The sequence below is a fragment of the Cryptotermes secundus genome, unplaced genomic scaffold (assembly GCF_002891405.2).
Source record: "Cryptotermes secundus unplaced genomic scaffold, Csec_1.0 scaffold49, whole genome shotgun sequence".
Lineage (NCBI taxonomy): Eukaryota > Metazoa > Arthropoda > Insecta > Blattodea > Kalotermitidae > Cryptotermes > Cryptotermes secundus.
Window position 1 is genome coordinate 3,282,447 of NW_019744106.1, and position 25,640 is coordinate 3,308,086.

Below are 25,640 nucleotides of genomic sequence, written 5' to 3' on the forward strand. Positions count from 1 at the left end.
TAGGAACTAAATATATTTTACTGTTATTTATCTGAATTTCAGACTTACATAGAAACATATTTCAAAGTATTTAAGCTGTCAGAATATTCACAACAAAAATAAGGTTCAAGGTTCAAAACTCGTATTTTTTTCATCATTGTATTACGAGTTCCATTTAACTCTGAGAATTCATATCGATTATTCTCCTAAATGGAGGAAAAATGTTTTTCCTGCGAAACAGAAGCTAAATATTTTTAAAAATCATTAATTAGATGAATTCTGAGGATACACTTTTTCCCCCTTGGCACTACAGCCCCAGTGGTCCTAGACCTACTTCCATGAACTTCTCCGTTCACTTCGGGTTTTCTAGATCTTACACATTCGGTATGACTCCTTGGGCGGGTGATCAGCTCGTCGCAAGGCCTCTACCTGTAGACAAACACAGAAAAACGCACACAAACATCCTTGACCTGAGTGGGATTTGAACCCACGATCTCGGCTTCCGAGCGAGCGAAGACAGTGCATGCCTTAGACCGCTCGGCTACCGTGACCGGCCTGAAAATATCTCAAAATTGTTTAATTATTTTATGTGGTTATTTAACGGCGCTGATAGCATCGGGACCATGCACCAGGCGACAAGATGATTAATGTATATGAAAAGTAGGGGAAACCCCTCCTCCATCAGAAATCCCGCGTGAACAGACCTGGCTGTCCCGCTCCAAAGCCGGCGACTAACCGCCTGAGCTAAGGAACAGTCCCAAAGCTATCTAAAATGTCATGAATACTCGTGACAGGAATACGAATGACATCAAATGAAAAAATGAGCCTCCAACTGCAGACCACACCTGAGAATTGCAATTCAAAGAATAAATATTGTGGCACGTAGACCCGCTGGTAGGCAACGACCGCCATTCCTGGTATTCCTTTTCTTGAACCAGTGATGCACCTCACCACTCAGGCTTCAAGCTTCGCACTGTAGCACTTTCCGTAGTATGTGTGATGTTCCCAGGTTAGCTGTTTTTTGCAGGGAATCTATGGAGTGCTTACCAGGAATTAGTTCCAAATATTTTCTCAACTCTCTCGTGACTGTACCCGTGGCTCCAATAATTACTGGTATCACAAAACATTTCATGTTCCACATTCGCCGAATTTCGATGCTTAAATTTTTATATTTTAATTTCTTCTCTGCTTCTTTTTGTACACTCCTGTCCGATGGTACTGATACATCTATAAGTATGCAAGTTTTCTTCTGCTTGTTTTTAATTATTATGTCTGGCCTGTTTGCCAGAATCTCTCTGTCTGTTTGTACGCCTGTTTGTATTATTATTATTATTATTATNAAGACTGAAAAGCCCTAATGTGTCCTGTGGTGATCTGTGAAGTGTGTAGTACAGTGAGAGCATAATCCTAACTTGGAGTTACGAGTTGTATGAGTTCAGTAAATACGATTACCAATCTGAACCGTGTCTGTAGTCACTCAATCAGGTGACAAACTTAAAGAAATTTCTGTAAAACAAACCTGTTGAAATATCAATATGTAGCAATGGTATATTAGTTGAGAAAATGCTGGATTGATACACAAATTTTACGTTGCACTATACCCTCAGCATGCAGCCCTTCTCATCTAAACATACAAATTCCGCCCTAAAATAGCCTTCTCAATATTAAATTAAATATCTCTCATAACACAGCTTCTCGCAAACCTTATTAGTACAACTCTGATAGATCGCTGTAAAGACCCTGCCCACTTCTCCCTCTACTCACAACAAGAACACTTCATAATGCTTTACTTTTTTTACTTTCTTCACTTTCCAAAACTTTCTCCAACCTAAAATTACAACCTAAAAGAGGAGCAATTGCCTGAGAACCTAAAAATTGATTACTTTTCTGCCCCCCGTTCCTCCCTCGGTAAATTACAGTGTCCCTCACTATTCTATCCATCCATCCATCTGCTGCCCTTTGCTGGACCTTAGCCGCTTTTTCAGTTTCTTAATCCTATAAACAGACGGCAGGAATCCTTGGACGGGGATCAACCCGTGACAAGGTCGCTACCTACAGGCAGAAGAACACAGAATAAATGCACACAGACATCCATGCCTCGAGTGGAATTCGAACCCACGATCACAGTGTTTGAGGGGGCGAAGACGGTTCTTGAATTAGACCGCGCGGCAACTGTGATCGACTCCCTCAATATACAGCGCACCACTTCCTCGTCCGTCTCTCACTTTCAAGCTTCGAAGGATTAATACATCTACTGTGTTATAACGGGTTGAAGACGGTATGGAAGACAAGAGAAGTGAGAAGTAATACTCCTGCCTGACACTCACAAGACGAGACACCACCATTAGTTAATGTCACGCGTCTAACTCAATGCTAACTTGGGAACAACGCCATCAAACCAGTTGAAGTGAACAAACTGTAACAGCTGTAGGCTTGGCGTAGTCTAAACCTATTACCATCTGCCTTCATTATTGGCTCAACGAGGAGAATTGTTGATGCCAAGAATTCTGGCCTATACCAACCTTCAGAACCCCTCTCCTCTCGCAAGATTCTCATTATAAAGGTGTGTGGTAAATGTAAATGCATCAGAAACATTCTGCTTCTGTTTTCGCAATAATATCTTAATTTGACCCTAAACAACAAACTAGCCGATCGCAGCTGCCGGGCGGTCTAGGGCATGAACTGTCTTCGCTAGCTCGAATGCCGGGATCGTGAGATGGAATCCCACTCAATGCATGGATGTCTATGTTATTATATGGTTTGCGTAACCGAATTATTATTATTATTATTATTATTATCATCAACTAACTCCATTAAGCTGAGCTCTTCTTGTGCAACTACTCAAGAATTTCCCAACATTTTCTGGAATCCGAAAGTTTATTGCCGTGACCACAAGAGCCCCCTCTCCCCATTAGACCCTATCGTCTGCCATTATTATTGTTACGGTTTTGCTTTGGAACAACTGAAATTGTACACCTTGCAAAAGAGGAGGTATCACTTTGATGCACTCTTCCTTATTGAAGTTTATCGTGGTTCTGTACTTTGCCCTTCTGCTTTGGAAATTGTTCGCCTTCGGGTCCCTGTTCGATATATCCGAGACTTTCCTATGTTCAATGTCTGTTCTGTTAGTAAAAATTGCCCCTCTGCTAGATGCGCTTCTGCTGCTAATGTTGTTTATAGGGACGTTGAGGTCTTTGGACCAAAAACTCTGTTGATGAAACATATCTTATACTGAACTAATTAAACTATTATTATTATCATTATTTTTATTAATTTCGTTATTATTATTGTATGCTGCTCTATTTGAAACTCAAATCCTCACACTGTGACTTTGTCTGTGTGTTTTCTTCTGTATCCTTATTCATGCTAACTGTTTAATTAATATAGACTATCATTTTTGTATACTGTTTTTTAATTATTTGTATGTAGTTCTCTATTCGCACTAGCTTTGTAATTGGCCTCTGTGCTGTTAAGTTTGCTCGTAAATACACATGAATTGAATTGAATTATTATTATTATTATTAACATAAAAATTAACATCGAGTATAGACGTGTGACAAAATGGAGCATACAGTGAAACAATTTTAGTAGTAGTGGTCGTACACGGCAGAAATATGTCGTAGTAAGATAAGTCAAATGTAGGGCGGTATGCGTGACGAAAATAATGGGTTTTAGTTCGGATGATTGGATTTATTAGCACTTCGGGTACACTCTCTCTCTTAATTACAATTAATACAGAGATATCGATGATTTACACAATTTCCAGTTCAACGTTGCACTCCAACTAGGATTCTCAGTTTCTACTTATCGTCCTCTAACAACGGATCTCAACCAAGAAACTAGCACTTTAAATCACTATTAAGTCTTCTTGCTATTTCGTCTTCAATCGCTCTGTACTCCTCTGCCCTAATCTGTATTCAATTAACCTTCACAATTCACTAAGGACACGTTCCACTACTCCTCCTTGTACTGTCAACTACTGAACCCTCCTGGACTCCCTCATCTAGCTTAACACTGACTCGTAACTGCCCCTGAACTGAACGAATTCTGTCATTTATATAGCTGAGGAACGGACACGCATCACAGGAAACATATCCGTAACCACCATCCAAGGCTGCATGACGTCACCGCGGACACAGAAAAACAGCCTCCTCTATTGTTGCGTGTTGGACGGTGTTTACAGAGCTGTTGCCTTTGCAACGCGTTAATCAAATCCGTTACACTAAGATGTATGTCAGACAGAAAATAAATGTTTCATTTACGACGGTATTATATATGTTCAAAGTTGAATATTAATGCAACATGAAGGTTCAGTATAACATTAATGAAGTATGTATCTAGAAAATTTCCGTTGCAGTTTAAACGGTGTTTAGGTTAGTATTTCAAATAAATACCATGAGGTAGATACATGTGACCCAAACTAACAGTTAGGGAACTGGATTAAGTTACACAAAAAGGCAAAATTTGTGAAATGTTGTTCTTTGATCATGTGACTATGTGATATTGCACCAGTATTATGCTAGACATTTTCCATTGTTTCGACATATGGTCCGGTTTTTAATTACAGTTTTTTTCTGCCAAGAAATTACTTTACATTTCTAATAGAGTGGATTCACTGGTGTTATACAATGCATATACTGTATCGTATACCATATTGGGTTGATTTTATATTGGTTAACACTCCTGTTAATCTGCTGAAGTAGTTGATGTTGAATGTATTATGTGAATATCAGGCACTGAACATAATCTGTATGTTCACCACTCTGACGTGTGAATAATGGTTGCTCATTCCTTAACCACATCATTTCTCTTAAGGTCTTGTTCTTACAAACCGTGATATTATTCTGAAACAAAAGTACAGGTGTTGACACTGCCTATAAAAAGAACCTTACCTCAGGAAGAACTCTACGGTGAACCACACCACCACTACGGTCTCCATGTAGAAAAGTATGATGCTCGCTTGTTTCTCGTACTTTTCTATTGTCGAGAATACGCTGAGCGCCAGGCACGTGAACACCATGCAAAACCTGGAACAAGAGAATATACTTCAGTGTTGGGTCGCACGCCTTGTTTGTATGTAGTGACAAACTGTACAATCACTGCTACAGTACGTACTGAGAAATTCTAACTTCCTTACGACGTGTTACTGTGACTATTACAGATATGAGTTGGTAACAACTGAACATACTGGTGGACATGAATCTTATGCATGCCCTTACAAATGGTAATGCTTGGAGGGATGCGCGCCTCTGCCAGGAAACGTTCTTACACGGGCGCCATCTAAACCATACTACATTTGCTGCCATTGAACGTCGACTGAAATATTTGAAACCTTTCTTTGTTAATGGAGGGAGGGGTGAGGATAGGCAACCGTCGGGACACCTGTTCTTCCACCGCAAGTTCTCTCCGTTCTCAGGTTGCGTGAAGACAGCATGTTCCTCCGAAGGGTTACCGAGCTGAGGCAGCGATAACCTTGCACTCGGATGGTGTTCATCTAGAATGTCGGCCAGATCGCTGGACATTCTCATTGACATATTCCACGAATTTACTCATTACGCCCCAATCGGGCCACAAGCGATTCCTTCCCGAAATTTTCCAATTATCCTGTTGCATCTAAGATTCTCAGAGATAAATACTAACAGTACGGTCTTCTGGGTTGTAACCCTGTGTAGTTCAGAGTAGTTCCATGTTTCGGAGGAGGGTATCACCCCCAACTTTGTCGTCTGCTTTGCTTACTCTTCGACCCTAAAGATGGAGTCGATGTGTTCATCCGAAACGTCACACTCTCTTAAATATATGGCATTACAACCGAGAAGCCGACACTTCTCCAATTTATTTACCGTTCGTCTACCATTTGATGCTGCATAGTCTCAGTTACTGACAAACTGAGTTAACAAGCTGCGTATACATAGAATGCAGGTGCGCGAGGCAGAGTGACACGTGGCAGAGGAAGAACAACTGTGCACTGACACATAACAGTTCTCCTAACAGGGGGTCTTTGGGCCCTTGACTCTCCAGGTAGATATAACCACGTACAGATATATCTAGCGGATACTGCTCTGTTCTCGTGGCTCTGGAGCCCCTGGGCAATGTGTCTTTTAAGTGCGGTTTAGGCCACAGAACCATCTTCGGTTGTACATAAATGAAAACGTGACAGACACTAAACTGTTCGAGAGTTTGGACACACCGGAGAACAGATTCGAACTAAAGACTGATGCTGAAGCTGAGTGACAGCGGGACTACCAGCACTGAGTGTCTGAAGACATAACCTCCAACTGATAATTTTTGGGTGGTTTGTAAATGCTTCAATAAGGAAATTTTTGTGACGTGGTGTACCAAAGTACTTCCAATTTCTGTACTATCAAGCGATTTTTATCTCTGCTTTACATTATTTGCTACAGTTGAAAGGCTACTAGAAATATACTTGTTTACTTGAAATCTCGGGGCACGCGGTAGTGTAGTTGGTTGAGGTACTATATTACAAGCCGAAAGGTCGCGGGTTCAATTCCCGATGAGATCACTGGATTTTTCAATTGATCTAATCCTTCCAGCCAAACTATATCCCTGGGGTCGACTCAACATCTAATTGAAATGAGTACCACGAATCTTCCTGAGAGTAAAAGGCAGCCGTCGCATAAGACTGACAACCTCACTGCCATCTGTGAGCCGATTGTCTAGAAAATGTGTGAGCCTCAACGTCTCACAACCCCATGAGCCTCCACGACCTGTTACAGGGACAGACTTACCATTAGAACTCTGAATTGAAAATTAACTTATGAATTCAGTTTATTTCGTAATTTGACTTCACCAACCCAAAGGTGTTTAAACGGCTATCCTTCCAACCTAAATACGAAGGTTATATGGTTCATCCGAGACGTCGGTAAACTTGGAGCCCTATGCTCGAAATTGGGAGCGAGAAGAAAAAATACATCACGGTATAATTTCTCCAACACTAGTGGCCACAAATATGAAATAATGTTTTACTGTGATGGCAAATGAATTTTAATAATTAGAATCATCAAGTGAAGGAGGATGAGGTTGGCAGGGCATGTAGCACGAATGGGTGAGAAAAGGAATACATATAGGATATTGGTGGGAAAACCAGAAGGAAAGAGACCAAGAGGAAGAACGAGGCGTAGGTGGGTGGACAATATTAAAATGGATCTTAGAGAGATAGCATGAGATGGTATGAATTCGATTGATCTGACTCAGGACAGGGACCAGTGAAAGGTTCTTGTGAACACGGTAATGAACTTTCGGGTTCTATGAAATGCTGAGAAATTTTTGAGTAGCTGCAGATTTCGTTTCTCTTCAAGAAGGCTCAGCTCCGTAAGTAAGTAAAGGAAATAAGGTCAATATCCATCAATATGATATTAACCAATATTTGTTGGAATTGTCACTTCCTTATCACGAACACTTTGCTGTAACTAGAAACCGCTTCTAAGAGGCATCCCATGAGACAGAATTCAATTGCATTAATTAAAGTCCCCGACTGCATAATGTTACCATAATGAAGCGCAGTTTTCACTGAGATCTCAAATATTGATCTTTGTGAAGACGCAACTGAACACCACGGCTTTCAATTCGGCGGCGGGGTAACGGGCAAGGCGCGAAACATGTTGTCTGCCTGAAGCTATTCTGCAATACGCGAGACGAGAAATGAATCAACGGGTGTGTCCAAACATTCTCACCTACGCTTCTTGTTCGGGAGGTCCCGTGTTCAATTCATGGCTGGAAGGTTGACTAGTCTGACGTTCAGTCTCTCCAACTAAATGGTGACTTGGTACCTAAAAGCAGACGATGGGCATTTCCTTTGTAGCCTAAGTCGCCAGTTGCGAGGGACAATCTGTAAAGAGGCCGCAAATTGAAGAAAAACAGCTATAGCGGAAGTAACAGATTTTCTGTGTGCATCGGTAAGCAGCAAGGCAATCCAGCTTCAAAACAGTCTTCATAGCAGATGCGATTGCGTCTGATCAGAAACTGGTTTCCGAAGTCAAAATGGCGGCCGTACTTCAGGAGTGTACTACCGAGAAGCAGTCTTCAGTTGTGCTCTTTTGTGGGCAAAAGGACTCAATGCACAGGATATTCATAAAGAAATGTTCCTGCTTACGTTCAGAAGTTTTTGTCGCTTAAAGCGGTTCACTTCACTGGAAGATGTTGGTCGAATCTAGGAAGTTTTATCTCGAAGCCAAATGAAATCAACTAGACGAGTTTCCTTGCAGTTAGGTTTACCACAAACGACTGTTTGGACCTTATTCATAACAAGATTGGTTCTATAGTAATAGGACGTTTTGAGTTACACTTTCATATTCCGTAAGCAGTTTTATTTTATTATTATAGGTTTGAAGAATACAGACCACGAAAACACCGACAGTAATTTCGGATCACCTTGTAGTTATTGCTCTGTAAGAGCACAGCATGTATGTATTTTTTTTATTGCTAGTGGGATGGGACTAAGTCTCTTGCACTGCGGCCACTTCTGGCCTATTGTACCAGCCCCAGAATGGTGGAATGAAGATTGGAAGGGGAAACCGAAGTACTCGGAGAAAACCTGGTCCAGCGCCATTTTGTCCACCACAAATCCCACTTGACCAGACCCGGGATCGAACCCGGGCCGCCGCGATGGGAAACCAGCGACTAACCGCTTGAGCTATGGCGCGGCCCTAGCGTGCATGTAGCTTTAATTTATAAGGGCTGCCCAGAGTTATTTGTTGCAGTTAAAAAGGAAAACGGTGTGTATATAGCCACTAAGATTATGATCTTCTAGCACATGACATCATGTTCTTTGGTAGACAATTACCAGTGTTTCGAAGGAAACGGCTGACTATGAATATAGCTTCAAACTCTTGTTCTGTGGCGATTAATCTTCAACGGAATACGTATTTTTCATGCTTTTCCAGAATTATAAGCCACTGCATAAATGAAGAGCACAGCGAACATGGGAAAAAGATATAATTAATAAACAAACACAGAGACGCAACACAAAAAAAAACTTCATAATGCCATGTATTTCGGTTTTCGGTGGAAAAATAAATTTAGTGCGACGTCTTGTGGGAGAATGTTAAGTCTACACAGGTAATACTGCTGTCCGTATCTGATTCAAAACAGCATCCACGAAGAACAGCCAGGATATATTCTGGGCATTATTAACATCAATGAATTCGGAACCTTTCATTTTTCTTCCTAAATCTGTAAATTTAAATATGAAAATACACAAAAATATAAATATTCCTTCTGGTATATGTGGGTGTAAAACTTGGTCTCGTGGCCGCGCCATAGTTCAAGAGGTTAGTCACTGGCGTCCCACCGCGGAGGTCCGGGTTTGTTCCCAGGTCAAATCATGCTGTATTTGTGGTGGACATAATGGCGCTGGTGCAGGTTTTCTCTTAGTACTTCGGTTTCCCCTACCAATTCTCATTCCATCCACTGCTCCACACTCAAAGCCTATCACCCGGTGTTGGCACAATAGGTCAATTAGAGGCCGAAGTACCAAGTGGATTCAGTCTCATCCCATTAAGAAAAAAATAAATAAAAACTTGGTCTCTAACCGTAGGAAGCTGAGGGGAGCATCTGGATTTTATGGACAGAAAGCAATGGGCTTCGTAAAATTACGCAACAATTAGCCATTGGCTCCACCAGAATTTCTTTTCCAAGAGGAGAAGACAGGAAAGTTCTCAAGAAAGTTGCATTGGGGCAGTTAAGAATATATTTTGCGAATCATCATGCAGTTTATGCATCGAAACACAGATACCGCCACAAGATCTGTTCAAGATCATCCAACTTCAATTTTTGGTATTAATATTTGGTATATCTTCTTCTTGCTTTGAATTTGATTCTTTTTTTAAAAATCCGCAGAGGGGCGATTAGTTCCTGACTTGTCCCCCCCCCCCTTCCCTGTGGCTAATGTGGGGAGTTATGATATCACTGTCATCAACTGAAATACGTGGATCCAATTTGTAGGGGCATATATCATGCGAGTCAGAGACGAAAAATATACGCAAAATTCATGTCAGAAAACCTGAACGTGGGCAGACCTAAGTGAGAGTGGAGAATAAAATTAAACTGCAGAGTTTGAGGTAGACTCAACAGGCTCAGGATAGGAACCAATGGCAAGGTATTTTGAACAAGATGATGGAGCTTCAGGTTGCATAGACGGCGACGCATAACTTCAGCAGGGGCTCAAACCGGCATCGCAAGGCGGTCGACATTACAAGCCTATGGAAGTGAATCCAGAGAAACAGACTTATGCAGCTCGCTTCTAGGGTTCCAAAACATGGACTGCTTAACAACAGAATCATATGCAACGAGAGGTAACAACTGCCTGCGGCGGGTATCGACTGTCGATACGTGCTGCTATGGCAACGTCGATATCAACACTGGTAAGGCGATACCTGCAGTCAGGTCACGATTTGTCTGGTGTTTGTGTCTGTAAACACGTGATTCTGATGTAAAGTAAGTTTACGATGTGGCGGTAGAATGCTAAAATTCCGCGCCTCGCAAACACAGCACTCTGCAGTCAACACCATATTTATTGTAGTCAAACCCAGCAGATAAAGTGCACACTCCAATATTATCAGCACCCGTATCCCTGTACAGCACGACGGTCCATATCTAATGGCTGTCAGAACAGAGAATTTACTGGAATGTACAGCAATAAAGTCGTAATAAATTCTGTACTAATACAAAAGCAATAGCGCCTTCAGAGTACGCCATTGTTTTTCGTGCGAATATTAGTAGGGCTTTGCGCATGTTCTGTGAGCACTCGAACCTCAATACTAAGAAAATTCCCTATTTGTATATACAGAACCTGGAAATTAACATTCAACAATTCAGTATTTGTAGCCACTAAATTTTTTTATATCATTTAAGATCGGTTCTCAGTTAAGTTGTCAAAATAATGGTTGCTGAAAAAAATGAAGCGCACTGGAGGGTTCTGTCTTCTGGGACATAACGCCGTGTATTGTCTGCCGAAAGTAAAATGATGTTTCGGAGGACTATGTCGCCTGCATCTTCGGTGAAGAACATTCTCAGCAAAAATCAGGATCAAGCAGGTGGCATGGAGAGCTCGTTTCTAGTTTGACTTATTAATAGATCCTGCTCCTCTGAAATGTCGGATGACATTCAACGGATAACACGGCGTTATATCCCAGATGACAATCCTTCAAAACCACCGCTTTGAAAAGCTAAAATGAAACGTATTGTTTTCCACTTTTTGTACGCCATTCCACCTTTCTAAGTTGCGTGGTAATTACATATATTGCTTTGTAGCCCGGATCTTCCCTTCATGCTATCCCAGCCCCCTACTAACGGCTCACTGGGTGTACGGCTACAGTCGGTCTCCTCTATAAACTAGGCTACGTCATACCTCGTTTAGGCAACGTTACGGAAGAAGAAGTCCTGTGTGTGTCTGAATTTCCCGTTGGAGTATGACTGTCGGGTGTGTTGAAAATACAATCTAGGAACTTTCTAACAATGAAGTAACGGCCTATTTCACTAACTGACGTCGAAGCATCCACGTTCCCACTAATTTACTTTTTTTTTTAAATTTTGGGGGTTAGACTGGGCTCACTATTTGGCCCTTGATGATGATGATGATGATGATGATGATACTGATTCAGTGAGCAGTCAGTGCAATGAGGATTAGCAGCGGAAACCAACGTACTCGGAAGAAACCTACCTCAGTGCTACTTTGTTCACCATAAATCCTACACGTCCTCCACAAATCCTATATTACCTGACCTGGGATAGAACCCAGCTTGTCGAGGTGGGGAGTCGGCGAATAACCGCCTCAGTTATGTCACGGCCTTCCCTCGTTCCAATAATAGAGCCTGGTCGTGTAATATAACATTCTATACTATCAGAACATTTGTTCCTGTGTGTACTCACCACGCTATTAGGACGAATGGGGAAGTTAAGTAAAAATCCACGCATTCTTCATCTCGGCAGTAGATGGAAGTAAGCGGTCAGATTCACGCTCTGGCCTGTTAACCCATGAGAACAATCCCTTGGTACCCACTGGACACGTAAGTGAGTGTGCAATACTAGAGATCAAGCTCCGGCCATTCAGTTAGAAATCAGTCACTTTAGTGATTATGCTATTCCGGCAAGCAGAAGAAGGGCTAGTGAAGACAACACCACAGGCTGCTAGAGGGAACAACACACAAGCAAGGGGCATATTAGAGATTGCAGACGTAGCATAACAATGGGCTAACGAACAAAAAAACACGATGATGAAACAAACCTTTTGGACTAAACACATAACTCTAAACAAGTGGACGACACCCCTCATGAAGTGGAATAGGATTTTACGAAAAATTTTAATACAAAATTTTGATGGATTTTTTTATATTATTAAGTTGGACCGATTATGTGAGAAATGAAGAAGTGTTAATTAGAGTCAGTGAGCAGAGAAATATCCTACACGAAATAAGAAAACGGAAGGCTGATTGGATTGGTCATGTTTTACGCAGAAACTGCCTTCTAAAAGAAGTTATCGAAGGAAAGATAGAGGGGCGGATAGAAGTGACAAGAAGACGAGGAAGAAGACATAAGAAGATGCTGGATGACCTTGGGGACAGAAGAGGATACTGTCATTTGAAGGCGAAAGCTCTAGATCGCATTAAATGGAGGAATTGTTTTGGAAGAGACTGTGGACCTGTCGTCTTGACAGATTACTGATGATGATGATGATGATGATTCTTAAGTGTATTGCAACGCGAGCGCACATCAGAGCAATATAACAGTTTGGATGCATTAAGACACCTGAAGATGATCATCTATGGCCGAAACATGTGTTAAATGGTGAATACACAATTGTTACATTATTTACGGACTGTAGATACGTAGATGTTTAATTAAAGATTTGGGACACGATGCTGAAACACAGAATTGTTTAAAACAAGTTAACTCCGGATTTACGCATTACGAATATTTACTTTTCTTATATGTGATTTGAAGAGCATGGATGTAAGCAAGTCATTTCTATGGATGTAAGAAAGTCATTTCTAACACCTTCTGGTAAAGGTTTCTATTGCGTGTACATTATACAGTTTTATAATCTTGTTATTTATTGCAAAGTATGTTAACAAGATAAATTGGTACTTACCGTGACTTCCATTATTCCTGCTGGAAACCAGTCTCTTAGTCAACACGGCACACGCTATTAAAATTTCACTTCCTGCAATTTCACGTGACTATGATACAAATGTTTATATTGCGGGAAAACTACGAGGACTACCAGACCAACTACCAGCTTCATACAGATTTTCGTGAAAAGTAGTTTTTAATTTCATGTGACAGAGAAATTCCTCTTGTTGTAATGCCAGACCTAGCTATAATCCACAAGTTAACAATAAAATCTTTTGAGTTTTGGCAAAATATGGTATTTATTCTTTCATCCATATGATTCTCGAAAAATACACTGACTATTCTACCAACAGAATTAACATATCTGTCTTTTTAATGGTGAAGCATTTCGATCTGTATGATATAAGAATTGCTGTTTTGTGCAGAGCGTGTATTTTGAGAGGGCATAAGTTAGTAATTTGGATATAAAGCCTGTTCACATTCTTACAAATTCAAGTTCATGAAAGCAGCGACCGTAACATACCTTAAAATTGCAAGAGGTAAGTGTTCCAGCTGTTTATTTTTAATAATTTGTTAAATAGTTACTTATTTAAACACTATTAATTTGGTTTTATAGAAACTAACAAAATATGTAATATTAAAAGCGTTTATTTTTTAATAAACTACAAGACAGTGAGGGTCTTTCTAAAAATGGAGTGAGATGCGAGGGAAAATATTTTGTTAAATAGCAGGATATGAAACAAATTTAGGTTCGATATTACATGGAGAAGTAGTGGCTCGCCCATAATCATCCTGGAACTGTAGTAAATAGCAGAAGCCGTAAAACCATATTTGTTTTCTCCCGTGAAGTTCGGTTCCAGTAATTCACTCCGTTTCAGAATAAACGGTTTAAGTATCATCCAGGTGAACTTGGGATCGAAAATGGTCAAGGAAATTGAAAGCCTATCACCAACATAGAAGATCCTCACTATATTATGTCCCACCCTAATATAACGCAGTTCACAGCATCCCAGTTAACTATTCTTCAGTTAATATCTGACACTGCATGCTTCTTTTTCTTTTTTCTTCGGTCTCAAAAGTGGCACATTTCAATTGTGTTTTAAAAAGCAAATTTTAACACACGCGGCGGTCGAGCGGGTAGCAATTCCGCTCCGTATTCAAAAGTTTCTGGTTCACATCTCGGTCCAGGTAGTGGTTAAACTGATAGATTTTTCATGGCTTCCTCCTTTCCTGAAGGCAAATGTGGGGATGTGTCAAATGGCGCTACGACCGTCTTTCCCCACATTTTCCAATACTTTGACCAATCTTCCTTTCATGTGACGCTATACTACAGCCTAAAGTGAGACTCGTTAAATAAAGCAAATATAAGAAACGAACGAAAGTGAAGGGTTGGATTCACACTGTGTTAGAATGGGGTGAACGGAAAATGTAGTATGCATGAAACTGGTGACAAGCGCATACAAATGTAGTTGGAAAATTTTTAGGGAGAGAAGAAAGAATAATATTAAAATGGATTTTAAGGACTGGGAAGTGAAGATGTTGACTGAATTCATCTAGTTCAGTACTGAGATTAGTTACAAGCTCTGGAAAACGTGATAATGTTTCTACTTCTTCCACGAAAGGAGAATAATTAATGTCTAGGTGAAAGAATATCAGGGTCTTGAGAAGGACCCTGCTCGCTGAAATTCTGAACCCTGTGAAGTAATCTGGTGACGATACACGGTGTATCCAGGATCCGTTAGGATTCATTTTCTTAAATTCTGCCCTGAAGTGCCATCTGTTGGCGAGTTGTGGCGTTAATATTCTTGAAGTTTCAGCTGTGGCTGTCTATAATTTCAAAGCGCAAGCATCGCTGCATCAAGTGTTCTGACCTTGAATGTAACAGTACTGTTCTGATGCTCGTCGGAAAATGGCGAATTAAAACATTTTTTTAAAAGTGTGGAAGCGTAGTTGGTTGAGGCAATACGCTACAAGCTGGAAGGTACCGGGTTGGAGTTCCGTTGAGGTGGATTTTTTCAATTCACCTAATTCTTCCAGCCGCACTATGGAACTGGGGTCACCTCAGCCTCTAACAGAAACGAGTACCAGGAATATTCCTAGGGGGGGGGGGGTAAATGGTGGCCGGCGCATGAGGCTGACAATCTTACCGCCATCTGTGAGTCGACTGTCTAGGCATAATGTGGGAGCCTCTACGCCTCATAACCCCGTGGGCCTTCGCGGCCTGTTACAGGGATAGCTTTTACTGTTCCTCATTGCGAAATATTGCTGTATGTCCTCTGCCTGTCTGTATGCGTGTACGAATGTGTGGATTGCTAGCGCCCCTAAGGATCGCTGGATTTGATTCGTATACAGCATTCAAGATTTTGCCCATTTTAGGTCGGTGCCCAGGGAGTCTTCACGCCACAGTCTCAGAAACGGGGGCTCTTAAAATGGAGCCCCCAAAAATTGTTACGCCCTTGAGGCCATAGTGGTACAATTTTAGAATTATAGAATCGAAAATTTTAATTTAGTATACCCGGAATGGATTATAGAAAAAAGAAAGCAGCAACTCAAGAATGTAGGTTAGTGCAGTCATCACAACCTTACCCACAAAAGTCCAATATTAACGAGCTGCATATGCGGACATAGAGTGTAACCAGGAACTAGGACAGTAAGAAATACTGACTCAGTTGTGACTGTACAATAAATACCTCGGTGTCGGTAAACACAGGGGCCATATTGATAAGACCTGGACAGCAGTTGACGGGGAAGGTTAGGCCCTATAGCCACCCAACATTAAGTTAATACGTCGCCAGAAGACCAGCCCAGCGGAGAATCATGGACCTTCGAGAAATTCTGTTCTCCACCGTCTCCTTCATGACTATCCAGAGCCAGTGGAACCATGACTTTTAGCTCAGGAAGTTCATTTCAGTGTTAGCCTACAGATCCCCTGGGGCTAGAGTAACGTAGTGACCATTTGGCAACCATGCATCAGTATGTATCTAGTGAAAATTTTAACGTATTTAACTACCTCCATTTTCGTAATCAATCTTATCCATTCCTCGCTTCCGAAGGAAATTTCCTGTAGCTACGGAAGGGTGGAGGCAGCTACCTAAACTTTTTAAAATAACGTCCATCCTCTCTTGCCGAAGAGCTTAACAAAAATGAATGAAGGTTGCTAAAAAACTGCAATACAGATTTTGGCTAAATATCAGTATTTTATGGCAGCAGTATCCTTAAATTAGATTTGATAGACAGCATATTCTAGAAAATGACTGTAAACGCACCAGAGATCAAAACGTAAAATAGTAGGTTTCTCGAAACGGCTTTACCGGTTGACGAATTTCATTGTTGCTATATATTCAGTAATCAAGAATAATGTAGCGAGAAACAATCAATTTCATTTCCAGGGTAACGTAACAATGGTCAATCTTGTACGAGAAAGTACGAGAAAGTATGAGCCAAAGTGTTCACGCCGATTTTCTCTAACTGGTACTAGATAATGCAGAACAAAAGTTCCATAGAAATCTCAGAACCAATATTTCGAAGCGGAGTAAAGAAAAGTTTTAACCTCAAATCTTACAAAAGTTTAATGTTTCAATACTTTAGCTCAAGCAGTTGCTGTGAAGTAAAATCTAAAAATCACAACTTTGGGCCTTGAAATCTGTGGTGTGAAGAAGCAAGTTTCTTTCGTGCCTTCGGGTGCGGCGTCTGTGGCGCATTCTGTTGGCAATATCTGGCATCCACAACGAAACGCAACGCGTTCCCTTTTTCCCTAAGTTCTCTTCTCTCTACAGCTCTGTTCTTGAATATTTGCGTTATCCGAAAATGCTGACTGTTGTTTTACCTACTGTTTGACTTTCAGTCCACGGTTAACATGCAGACTTCAGACATTTTCATACTCACTTCTTTAACGTTTGACAAACTGTGTTGTGTTATTTCAGTACGCTTAATTTTTCTTATTCAGTGCTGATTACAGTGAAGTAGCAATGCAATAAACACGATTCCATTGGTGAAACGTCAGAAATCTAACGAGTTTTGGAATTTCGTTAATAATATCTTCATTAAATAATAAATCATTCCGAAAAAAAATATGTACTTATATACCACAAGTAAATAAGTTTATAAATACATATATTAATTCATCATACTACGCGAAAAGGGGAAAACACATTTACGCCCAAATAACAAAGAGCACTCTATTGCATCTCCTAGTTTGGCTGTAGTGGTAAGTGGTAACGTAATGTACCAGCGATCGCAGTCGCTGATAGCCACAACTAACGTTCACTAGCTCTGTTATTTATTGAGAGTTAGAAGTAAGAAAACTGTTTCCGTTACAACCACACACACAAAATAATATGAGCAATATTATGACCGACCTGCACAAGTTTAAGGAAGAGAACGCAGCAATGCCAATACAGGCACCGCCAGTTATGGCTTCCATGCAATCTGACAGGAAGGACATGATACGAAGTCTCAGTACAGGGGTAGCTGTATTTCCAGAACTTTAAATTTCCTCAGGTTATGCCTTTGTGTCGAAGTCTACTTTATGAGCAGAACGTATTATTTCTTTATTGCTAGTGGGGTGGGACTAAGTCCCTTGTACTGCGGCCACTTCTGGCCTATTGTAATAGCCCCAAATGATAGGAGAGGGTGATTGTGGAGCAATTGGTGGAACGAAGATTGGCAGGAGAAACCGAAGTACTCGGAGAAAACCTGCCCCAGCTCCACTCTGTCCACCACAAACCCAATTTACCAGAAAACGGGATCGAATCCGGGCCGCCGCGGTGGGAAGCCAGCGACTAACCGCTTAAGCCATGGAGCGGCCTTTAGGCAGAACGTAACTCACGTACAGAAATACTGTCTTCTCAACAGAGTTTGTGTCCATATTCAATAACAACATTCGAAAAGTAACAACTGTCCGCTGAAATTTCAACGAGCTTCATGCTAGTAATCCTAAGAACGTTTTTAATATAAAAAGAGATATTTCCAAGAGAATAAAATAAACTTAGTTAGGCCTAAGGTATTAAATGTGCATGACTTCCTACTAACTAACTTCGCAAATAACTCCACAGGGCAACACGGTTCCACCATCTCACGAATTTCCCTGTTTCCGTTTAGAAAGAAGAGTTTCGATTTAGCTCTCTCGAATGGAAAACAGTGCAACTGGAAATTGCCTTCCTTCTGTTTAAATTATAGAAGAAGCATTTGTTCCGCTAAATCAACTTTGTTTCAAACAGTTGGTTGATTGAAACGCTTAGAGCTATTCTATTTAAAGCAGGTAGCTCGTAAGAAGTTAGGAAATGTACACACGGCATAACAAACTTCTGTTACTGAGACTGGAATTTCAGCTTCCATATAATAACATTTTATATGGTTCGATAAATTTGTGACGCGACCTCCGATACAAAAAACCTGAGTAAACTCTGCCTAATAGTTTTTTAATTATGTGATTATACAGTAAAGATGTTATTTCTTTAATCCTGTATTTAAGCATCCTGTTGCATTACTATATCTAAACTGTTTATGTACTACACAGTACGTCAACAATACAACAAATTGTTCCTTTTTTCTTACACTTTCACTTTGGACACATGTTTCTGCCCTAAATGACCATCTTCAGGTGCCTTGCCACACTAAAACTGCTACACTGCACTAATACTGTCCATTCGTCACATCTGCAACTATAAGCTTCATGGTTTGAAACGTCATACTCGTAGTCTAATTGGTAGGCGCTAAAATAGTACAGGCTGTAAGTCACATAATTTAAATCAAATAAAATATATTAAAATTTTCTTTAAATTTGTAAAATTTTTATTACACCTAAGGGGTCTTGTCCACTTGTTTTGATCTCTATTCTTTTCCTCAGATGCTTTATTATGGCAGCCTGTTTTTCTGTTCGTAAGCCTGTTGTGTTACGTCTGCAATGTGTAATTTTGCTCCTTGCCTGTGCGCTGTTCCCTCAAGCAGCGTGTGGTGTTGTGTCGAAAGTGAATGTGTAAGAAATAAGGAACATTTTGTTGCATTCTTGACGGACTGTGTAGTATATAAACAGTTGTTTCTTTAAGCAACTCCTAAGAGAAGATCTTGAGGAAAACTCTACTGATCGTAATACGTGTATTAAAATTTTCTCCGCAATGTTAGTTTGATCAGAAATACGAGTACTTTACCACTTAGGCTTGAGACGCGGGCATATAAAGTGCCCGTTGTTTATGTCCGACTAACTATACACGTTACAGTATCTACCGTGCATAATGAGGAAGTTCATAATTTGTAACTGTCACAACATATTGTTACCATGATAAGATAAGCGGGGTATGTAATATATAACATCTAACGTTAGACGCCAAGGAAAGTATAATAGCTTGGAAATGCACAAATCCATATCCTCAGCGTTGTTATAGTTTTCGGGATGTTCACTGAAGTGAAGAGGGTGTATTTTCTTCGAGATGAAGCTTCAATAGGCTCTATTTTTTCTTTCGGCTCGTATGGCAAAACAGAAAAATTTGGTTCAAAATCTCCAGTTTATACTGTCACGTATTTTGACTCGTGTGACTATAGAAGGGGTATGGATTGGTGAATGGATTTATTGATCACTCACACAAACACCGCTCGGAACTGCAAGTAATTAAAGCGCTATCGCTAATCTCCACCCTTTATAAATCACCTCAGCACCTGCTAAGCCTTTTCCCAGTCTGCTGTGCCTTTATCAGTCGTTCCATGGCAACGGCTTCTTTCAGTGGAGATTCTTCAGGTTCACGCGCTCAGGTTCCATCTTTGCAGCCTTCCGTGCAGAACTAAACTGTCAATCGATAACTGACATACAATTACTGCCATGCTGACGGCCATTTCACAGCTCCTAATCTTCTCTTTACAAGTCAAAGTCAAAGTCATTTTGCGACTGATGGTCAGTCAGTCAGTCAGTAAGTCTTGGTGTCGAGCCCCATCTGGGGATCTTGACCTGATATTAATTATTAACGTTTGACAGTTACGGTTTTGTTTCTTTGGAGCGCCCTCTCTGACAAGAGGACGGGTCTGTCTTCTGTATTCCAGCAGTACAACGCATGCAGTAACAGGAGCAAAACACAACACAGAACACGATACACAAATTTATGTAGGAAGAATGCTCACATAAAAGAGACTGGGGTAATTCGCGTGTTTGAGTGCGATGTAGGATGAATCCTGAAAAGTTTTATTATTTAGAATTCATCGACATATATGACGAATACAGATTTTAGTCACTTTAGAATGAAGACATCATGGCATGCAGTACAATAGTTTAACGTGCATAAAGACACTGAGGATGGCACATTAGTGCTGAAACATGTAGTGTTGAAGTGAAGAATAAGGTGAAAAAGTGTATACACTGTAAGACGGTTAGCATAAACCATAGACATGAATGAGTGTAACAGGACGCTAAAATATAACATTTTTAAAATCCTGAATTTTTCTATAATAGCTCGCATGAGGGAAATAAGAACTACATATTAAATTGCAGTCGGAGATCATGAGTCGACAAAACGGCTCTGAAGATCAACGCATATTATTAATATATATATATTTATTGTGTATTTAACGGCACCTGGCGCTGTCAGTATGTCTGAATATATATCGTCAAATGCTAGAATTATTAGTGAATAATGAACTGGAATGAATGTAGACGAACTCGTCTCTGGCCTAATTTAAGTTACCATCCTGACTGAGGTTGAGGAAAACCAAGGAAGACCTCATCCAAAACATTCGGTGTCCCAGTCAAATTCGAATTCAGCACGTTCTCAATTCAAATCAGAAGGGTTATCACTTGAGCAAACTGACCCGATACCCCTTTATCAGTTGGAGAACAATATTGTGAGTTATTACCCGTTGCTAGGTAACGATTCGGTAGACACATCCCCGCAGGAGCCAACGCGCGTGACAATAGGACGTCTATTGCTGGGCAACGGCGCTGTAAACTCGCGTCGTCAATAATACATGCTGTGTTTTCTGTGTGGTCCGTGTCGAGGGTTTGTAAAGAGACACTGTCAGAAGAAGCGACCAACTAGAATAGAAGAAGCAGAGTAGTCGAGTAGTGAAGAGTCGAATTTCGGGACACCAGCCTGCCGGGTTAGGAACTTGGGAGCAGAGGAATTGAATTGAGTCGAATCTTCAGAATTGGCAGTTGCGGAATAATTGCAAGAAGGGAACTTGGTTGTGAAACGAAGACTTTAAGTGTGATGTAAAGTTACAGTGTGACTGTGATAAATCCGTTGCCACGATACGACTAGTGAAAACTGAGAATCCTAGTTCGCGTATAACGGTGAAATGAAAGTGTTCAGAATAGCAATAGTGCTGTTCCCTGTATTCCAGAGTTATGTGAATGTATAACTTGCAATAAATCCAATCATCCAAACCAGAACTCTCCTATATTCACTAATACACATGAAAATATCAAAGTGAAACTTCGAAATAAGTAGTGTGATGGCGAGGAGTGGATTCAAGTGACTCAGATACAGTAATGAACCTTCGAATTGCATCAAAAGCGGGAAGTTTCTTACCCAGCTAAGCCACAACCAGCTTCTGAAAGTTATTCGTTTATTGATTAGAGCTTGTCAGACTGAATGACTACGTGACAGCTGCCTCAGTCAATTTTATTTCAATGAAGTATCGAGTCTTGCCTACTTTATATTCTATTTAGATCTCTCTCGATGTACGCTGAAAGTATTGCATCATCTGTTCCGAGTCAGTTTCAGTTACAACGATCTCTTGAGAAAGCTGATGGAGGCGCAACTCAGTGGCTTGCATGTGCGATGACCGCAGAGTATGGTAACAGATGACGCGGCACGTTTTAGTAACAAATAAAGAAGACATTTGATGTTGCATGTTCAACGGAGCTACACTAGTAGCCTAATTAACAAAATTCCAGGTAGGCCAATTTTGATTACGTTCTCTGTCTGTACCTCGCAGACTGCAGTATCATCGTTGAGGTGAGGGAAATTTTTCTTATGTTGCACGCTTATTAAACCGTTATTAACATAATCGATATATCGAATACCTTGTTTACTTAATTTTGTCAACTATAGGATTTGCGCAAACAGTCCCCTGATTACCATGCTTTGAGGGTGTGTCATTGTCGGATAGTGAAGTGTATTGTTATATCAGTAGAAAATTATGAGGAAATGAATAAAACATAAAATACATAAGGAAATAAAACAGTGTACACATATATTAACGTATGAAACCTTAAAATCATTGTGCACAAAATGGCAATTAATATCGGCGATAAATTCCAGGCCCCTTCGGCCTTGTGTCACATGTGAATATGCTTCAAGCGATCAATGTAGATCACAGTCGATTACTGTTTACTGCAACCGGCAGCAGAACTGTGGTCAGCTTTTAGCAATTGTAATTATTTTTCTGTGGCGCTACACCCCCAATTTGGGCCTAGGCCTGCCTCCATGAAACTCTCCGTTTCACTTCGGTTCACTAGATCTTACACATTCGGTAGAACTCCTTGGGCGAGTGATCAGCTCGTCGCAAAGCCTCTACCTGTACACAAACACAGAAAGACGCACACAAACATCCATGCCCTGAGTGGGATTCGAAGCCACGATCCCGGCTTCCGAGCGAGCGAAGACAGTACATGCCTTAGACCGCTCGGCTACCGTGACCGGCAGCAATTGTAATTAGTCTGATAAAATTTTTTGATAAAGCAGAACTAGTATAAAACAAGGCAACTATATGAATAAGTACCACGAAAAGGGTGAATACTTAAATAAAATATTTTTATTATAGCTTGTATTCTGTACACGAAAGTAGTAAATTTCTAAAATTTACTTTCAAATAATAATAATAATAAGAAGAAGAAGAAGAAAATCATACATAACAAATAAAACTAGCTACTTGACAAAATATCAGAAAGAAGAGACATCAACAAATGTTGCAGAAACTGGGCGTGGCATTAGCGACCAATAGATTGCGCAAATCACTTCATTCCAAAGAAGTAAATATCACCTATTGTATCAGTGCCTTAAACTTTCCACGCGGAGTTTCACTTTAATAATGCCGCGCCATAGCTCAAGCGGTTAGTCGCTGGCTTCCCACTGCGGCGGTCCGGGTTCGATCTCGGTTCTGGTCAAGTGGGATTTGTTGTGGAAAAAGTGGCGCTGGGTCAGGTTTTCTCCGAGTACTTCTGTTTCCCCTGCCAATCTTCATTCCACCAAATTCTCCATCAACATAATCAGCCGGGGCAGGCTACAATAGGCCAATCAGTGGCCGCGGTGCAGAGTGGACCCAGTTGGACTCCACCCCCCACTAAGCGAATTTAACTTTAATAATAATTCATTATGTTTGCGTCCAATAACCCACAAAAAATGAGGCGCATATTTCATTAACGAAACGTATGCGTAATTAATTTTTTATTAAATAATAATCCCACTTCTGACGCCAGTTGTCACATGATTGACTGCAGACGGGGTGTCGATTAGTAATTGCACTCTGCAGTCCACTACAGCACGCAATAAGCCTTCTCAGTCTGCTGTATCTTTATCAATTGTTGTCTAGTAACGGCTTCCAACGTCGTAGTTTCCTCAACTTCCGTATTCATGTCATTACTGGCTGGCGACTGTCTCACATATAACTCCTATTCTTCTAACTGCCGTCTCAAGACACTATCGTAGTCAAAGTCACATTGCGACTGACGGTCAGTCAGTCAGTCAGTCAGTAAATCTTGATGTCGAACCCCATCTGGGGCTCATGATCAGATATTAATTATTACCGTTTGATGGTTACGGTCTTGTTTTGTGGGGGGCCCTCTGTGACGAGAGGACGGGTCTGACTTTTGCATGTGCTGCTGGCCCTTGCCAGATCAGTCTTTCTCGTGTCCAAGTCCCTTGGGACTCGCGACGATATTTTGCTGTCTCAGATACGAGACTTCCTTTTCGTCGCCTCCTACGCCTCGCAAGTTCATGGTGACGTATTCGACCCCGCCTCCACACGGCTAGGGTAATCGCAGTTGCTCTTCGTAATACAGCCCCGGCACGGACCGCCAAGAAAACACCTCTCCCAACAGTTCCATTATTGCATCACGTAGCTATATCATGGACTACGTTGAAAATATCGCTTCCCAGTTACTTCATTGTTGTGTGTTATGAATATGTTGCACAATTATCTAGTAACGGCCGTTATTTAGAATGCCATTATCTAGTAACGGCCGTTATTTAGAATGCCATTATCTAGTAACGGCCGTTATTTAGAATGCCATTACCTAGCAACGGCTTTTGTATAGTTGTCTGTTTCGCGGTCGTTGTCTGATAAAGAGTCTACATGCCGCAAGAAAATAATAATGAATATGTAAAATAGCATAATTAACGTTTTCAGAAATCAATTCTGAATTAGGATGCACGCGCAAAGCCGAAAATCCAGAACAGGTTATCACCAATGTTCAGGCGCAAATGCGCTCACCTACGGCCACACGCCAGATGATTCGGCGTCGGCCTACAGCTGTAACATTCGCGAGCTGGGCATCCATCAGCTTGTAACTTGACGGAAGTGCTAGGTAGAAAAGTACCGCGGTAACGAATAAAGAGGCAAGAATAGTATAATGGTTGAGTGCGTAGGATTCTATGTTGTCCGTAACGTAGCAAAAGAAATTAGATGATTCGTTCTTCCCAGAACTACTCTACTGCCTCTGTTCTATGGTTCAAAATTTAAATTGATCACAGGTTAATACTACTGAATTTTATGTATTATCTGGGTATGCAATAAGCCTGCATGAAAGTTGACGTCCAGGTTCAGGTGTTGGACATATAAAATTTAAAAGCTCACTCACCCATGGAGCTGAGGCCTTCTTAAGAAGCTGTCAATTATGCAGCTACTTAAGAACTTCCTAGAAATTTATGAACCCGAAGGCTTATTTCCGTGTTCGAAAGAGCCCTCCATTGGTCCTTATCCTGAGTCAGATCAATCCAATCCATACCATCCCATCCTATCTCTCTAAGATCCATTTTAATATTGTTCACCCACCTACGTCTTGGTCTTCCCAGTGGTCTCTTTCCTTCTGGCTTTCCCATAAATATCATATATGCATTCCTCGTCTCCCCCATTTGTGCTAAATGCCCTGGCCACCTAATCCTCCTTGACTTAATCATTCTAATTATACTTGCAGAAGAGTACAAGTTATGAAGCTCCTCATTATGCAGTTTTCTTCAACCTCCTGTCACTTCATCTCTCTGAGGTCCAAATATTTTCCTCAGCACCCTGTTCTCAAATATCTCAGCCTATGCTCCTCCCTTAAAGTCAGAGACCAAGTTTCACACCCATAGAGAACAACAGACAAAATTATACTTTTGCATATTTTAATTTTTATGTTTTTAGACAGCAGACGAGAAGACAAAAGGTTCTGAACTGAACGGTAGCAAGCATTACACGAGTTCAATCTCCTGTTAATTTCCTCCTGAATCAGGTTTTGATTTTTTATAGTCGTTCCCAAATACCTGAGCTGTGTCATATTTTCAAAACATATTATTTATCTTTATGTTCTGATTTTCCTTGCATTTTGGTGACGAGATAGCAACATATACTTAGTTTCTTCTGTATATACTTTTAGACCAACCTCCCTA

General features: G+C 40.8%; 1 protein-coding gene across 1 annotated transcript in view; it reads right to left on the bottom strand.

Moving 5' to 3' along the window:
• The window catches only part of LOC111874363 (potassium voltage-gated channel subfamily KQT member 4), a 1,139,978-nt gene that overhangs the window by 119,723 nt on the left and 994,615 nt on the right, over nucleotides 1-25,640 (bottom strand). The window contains exon 5 of the mRNA XM_033755418.1: nucleotides 4,872-5,006. Within this exon, the coding sequence (XP_033611309.1) occupies nucleotides 4,872-5,006 (135 nt within the window). The remainder of the gene's footprint in view (nucleotides 1-4,871; nucleotides 5,007-25,640) is intronic.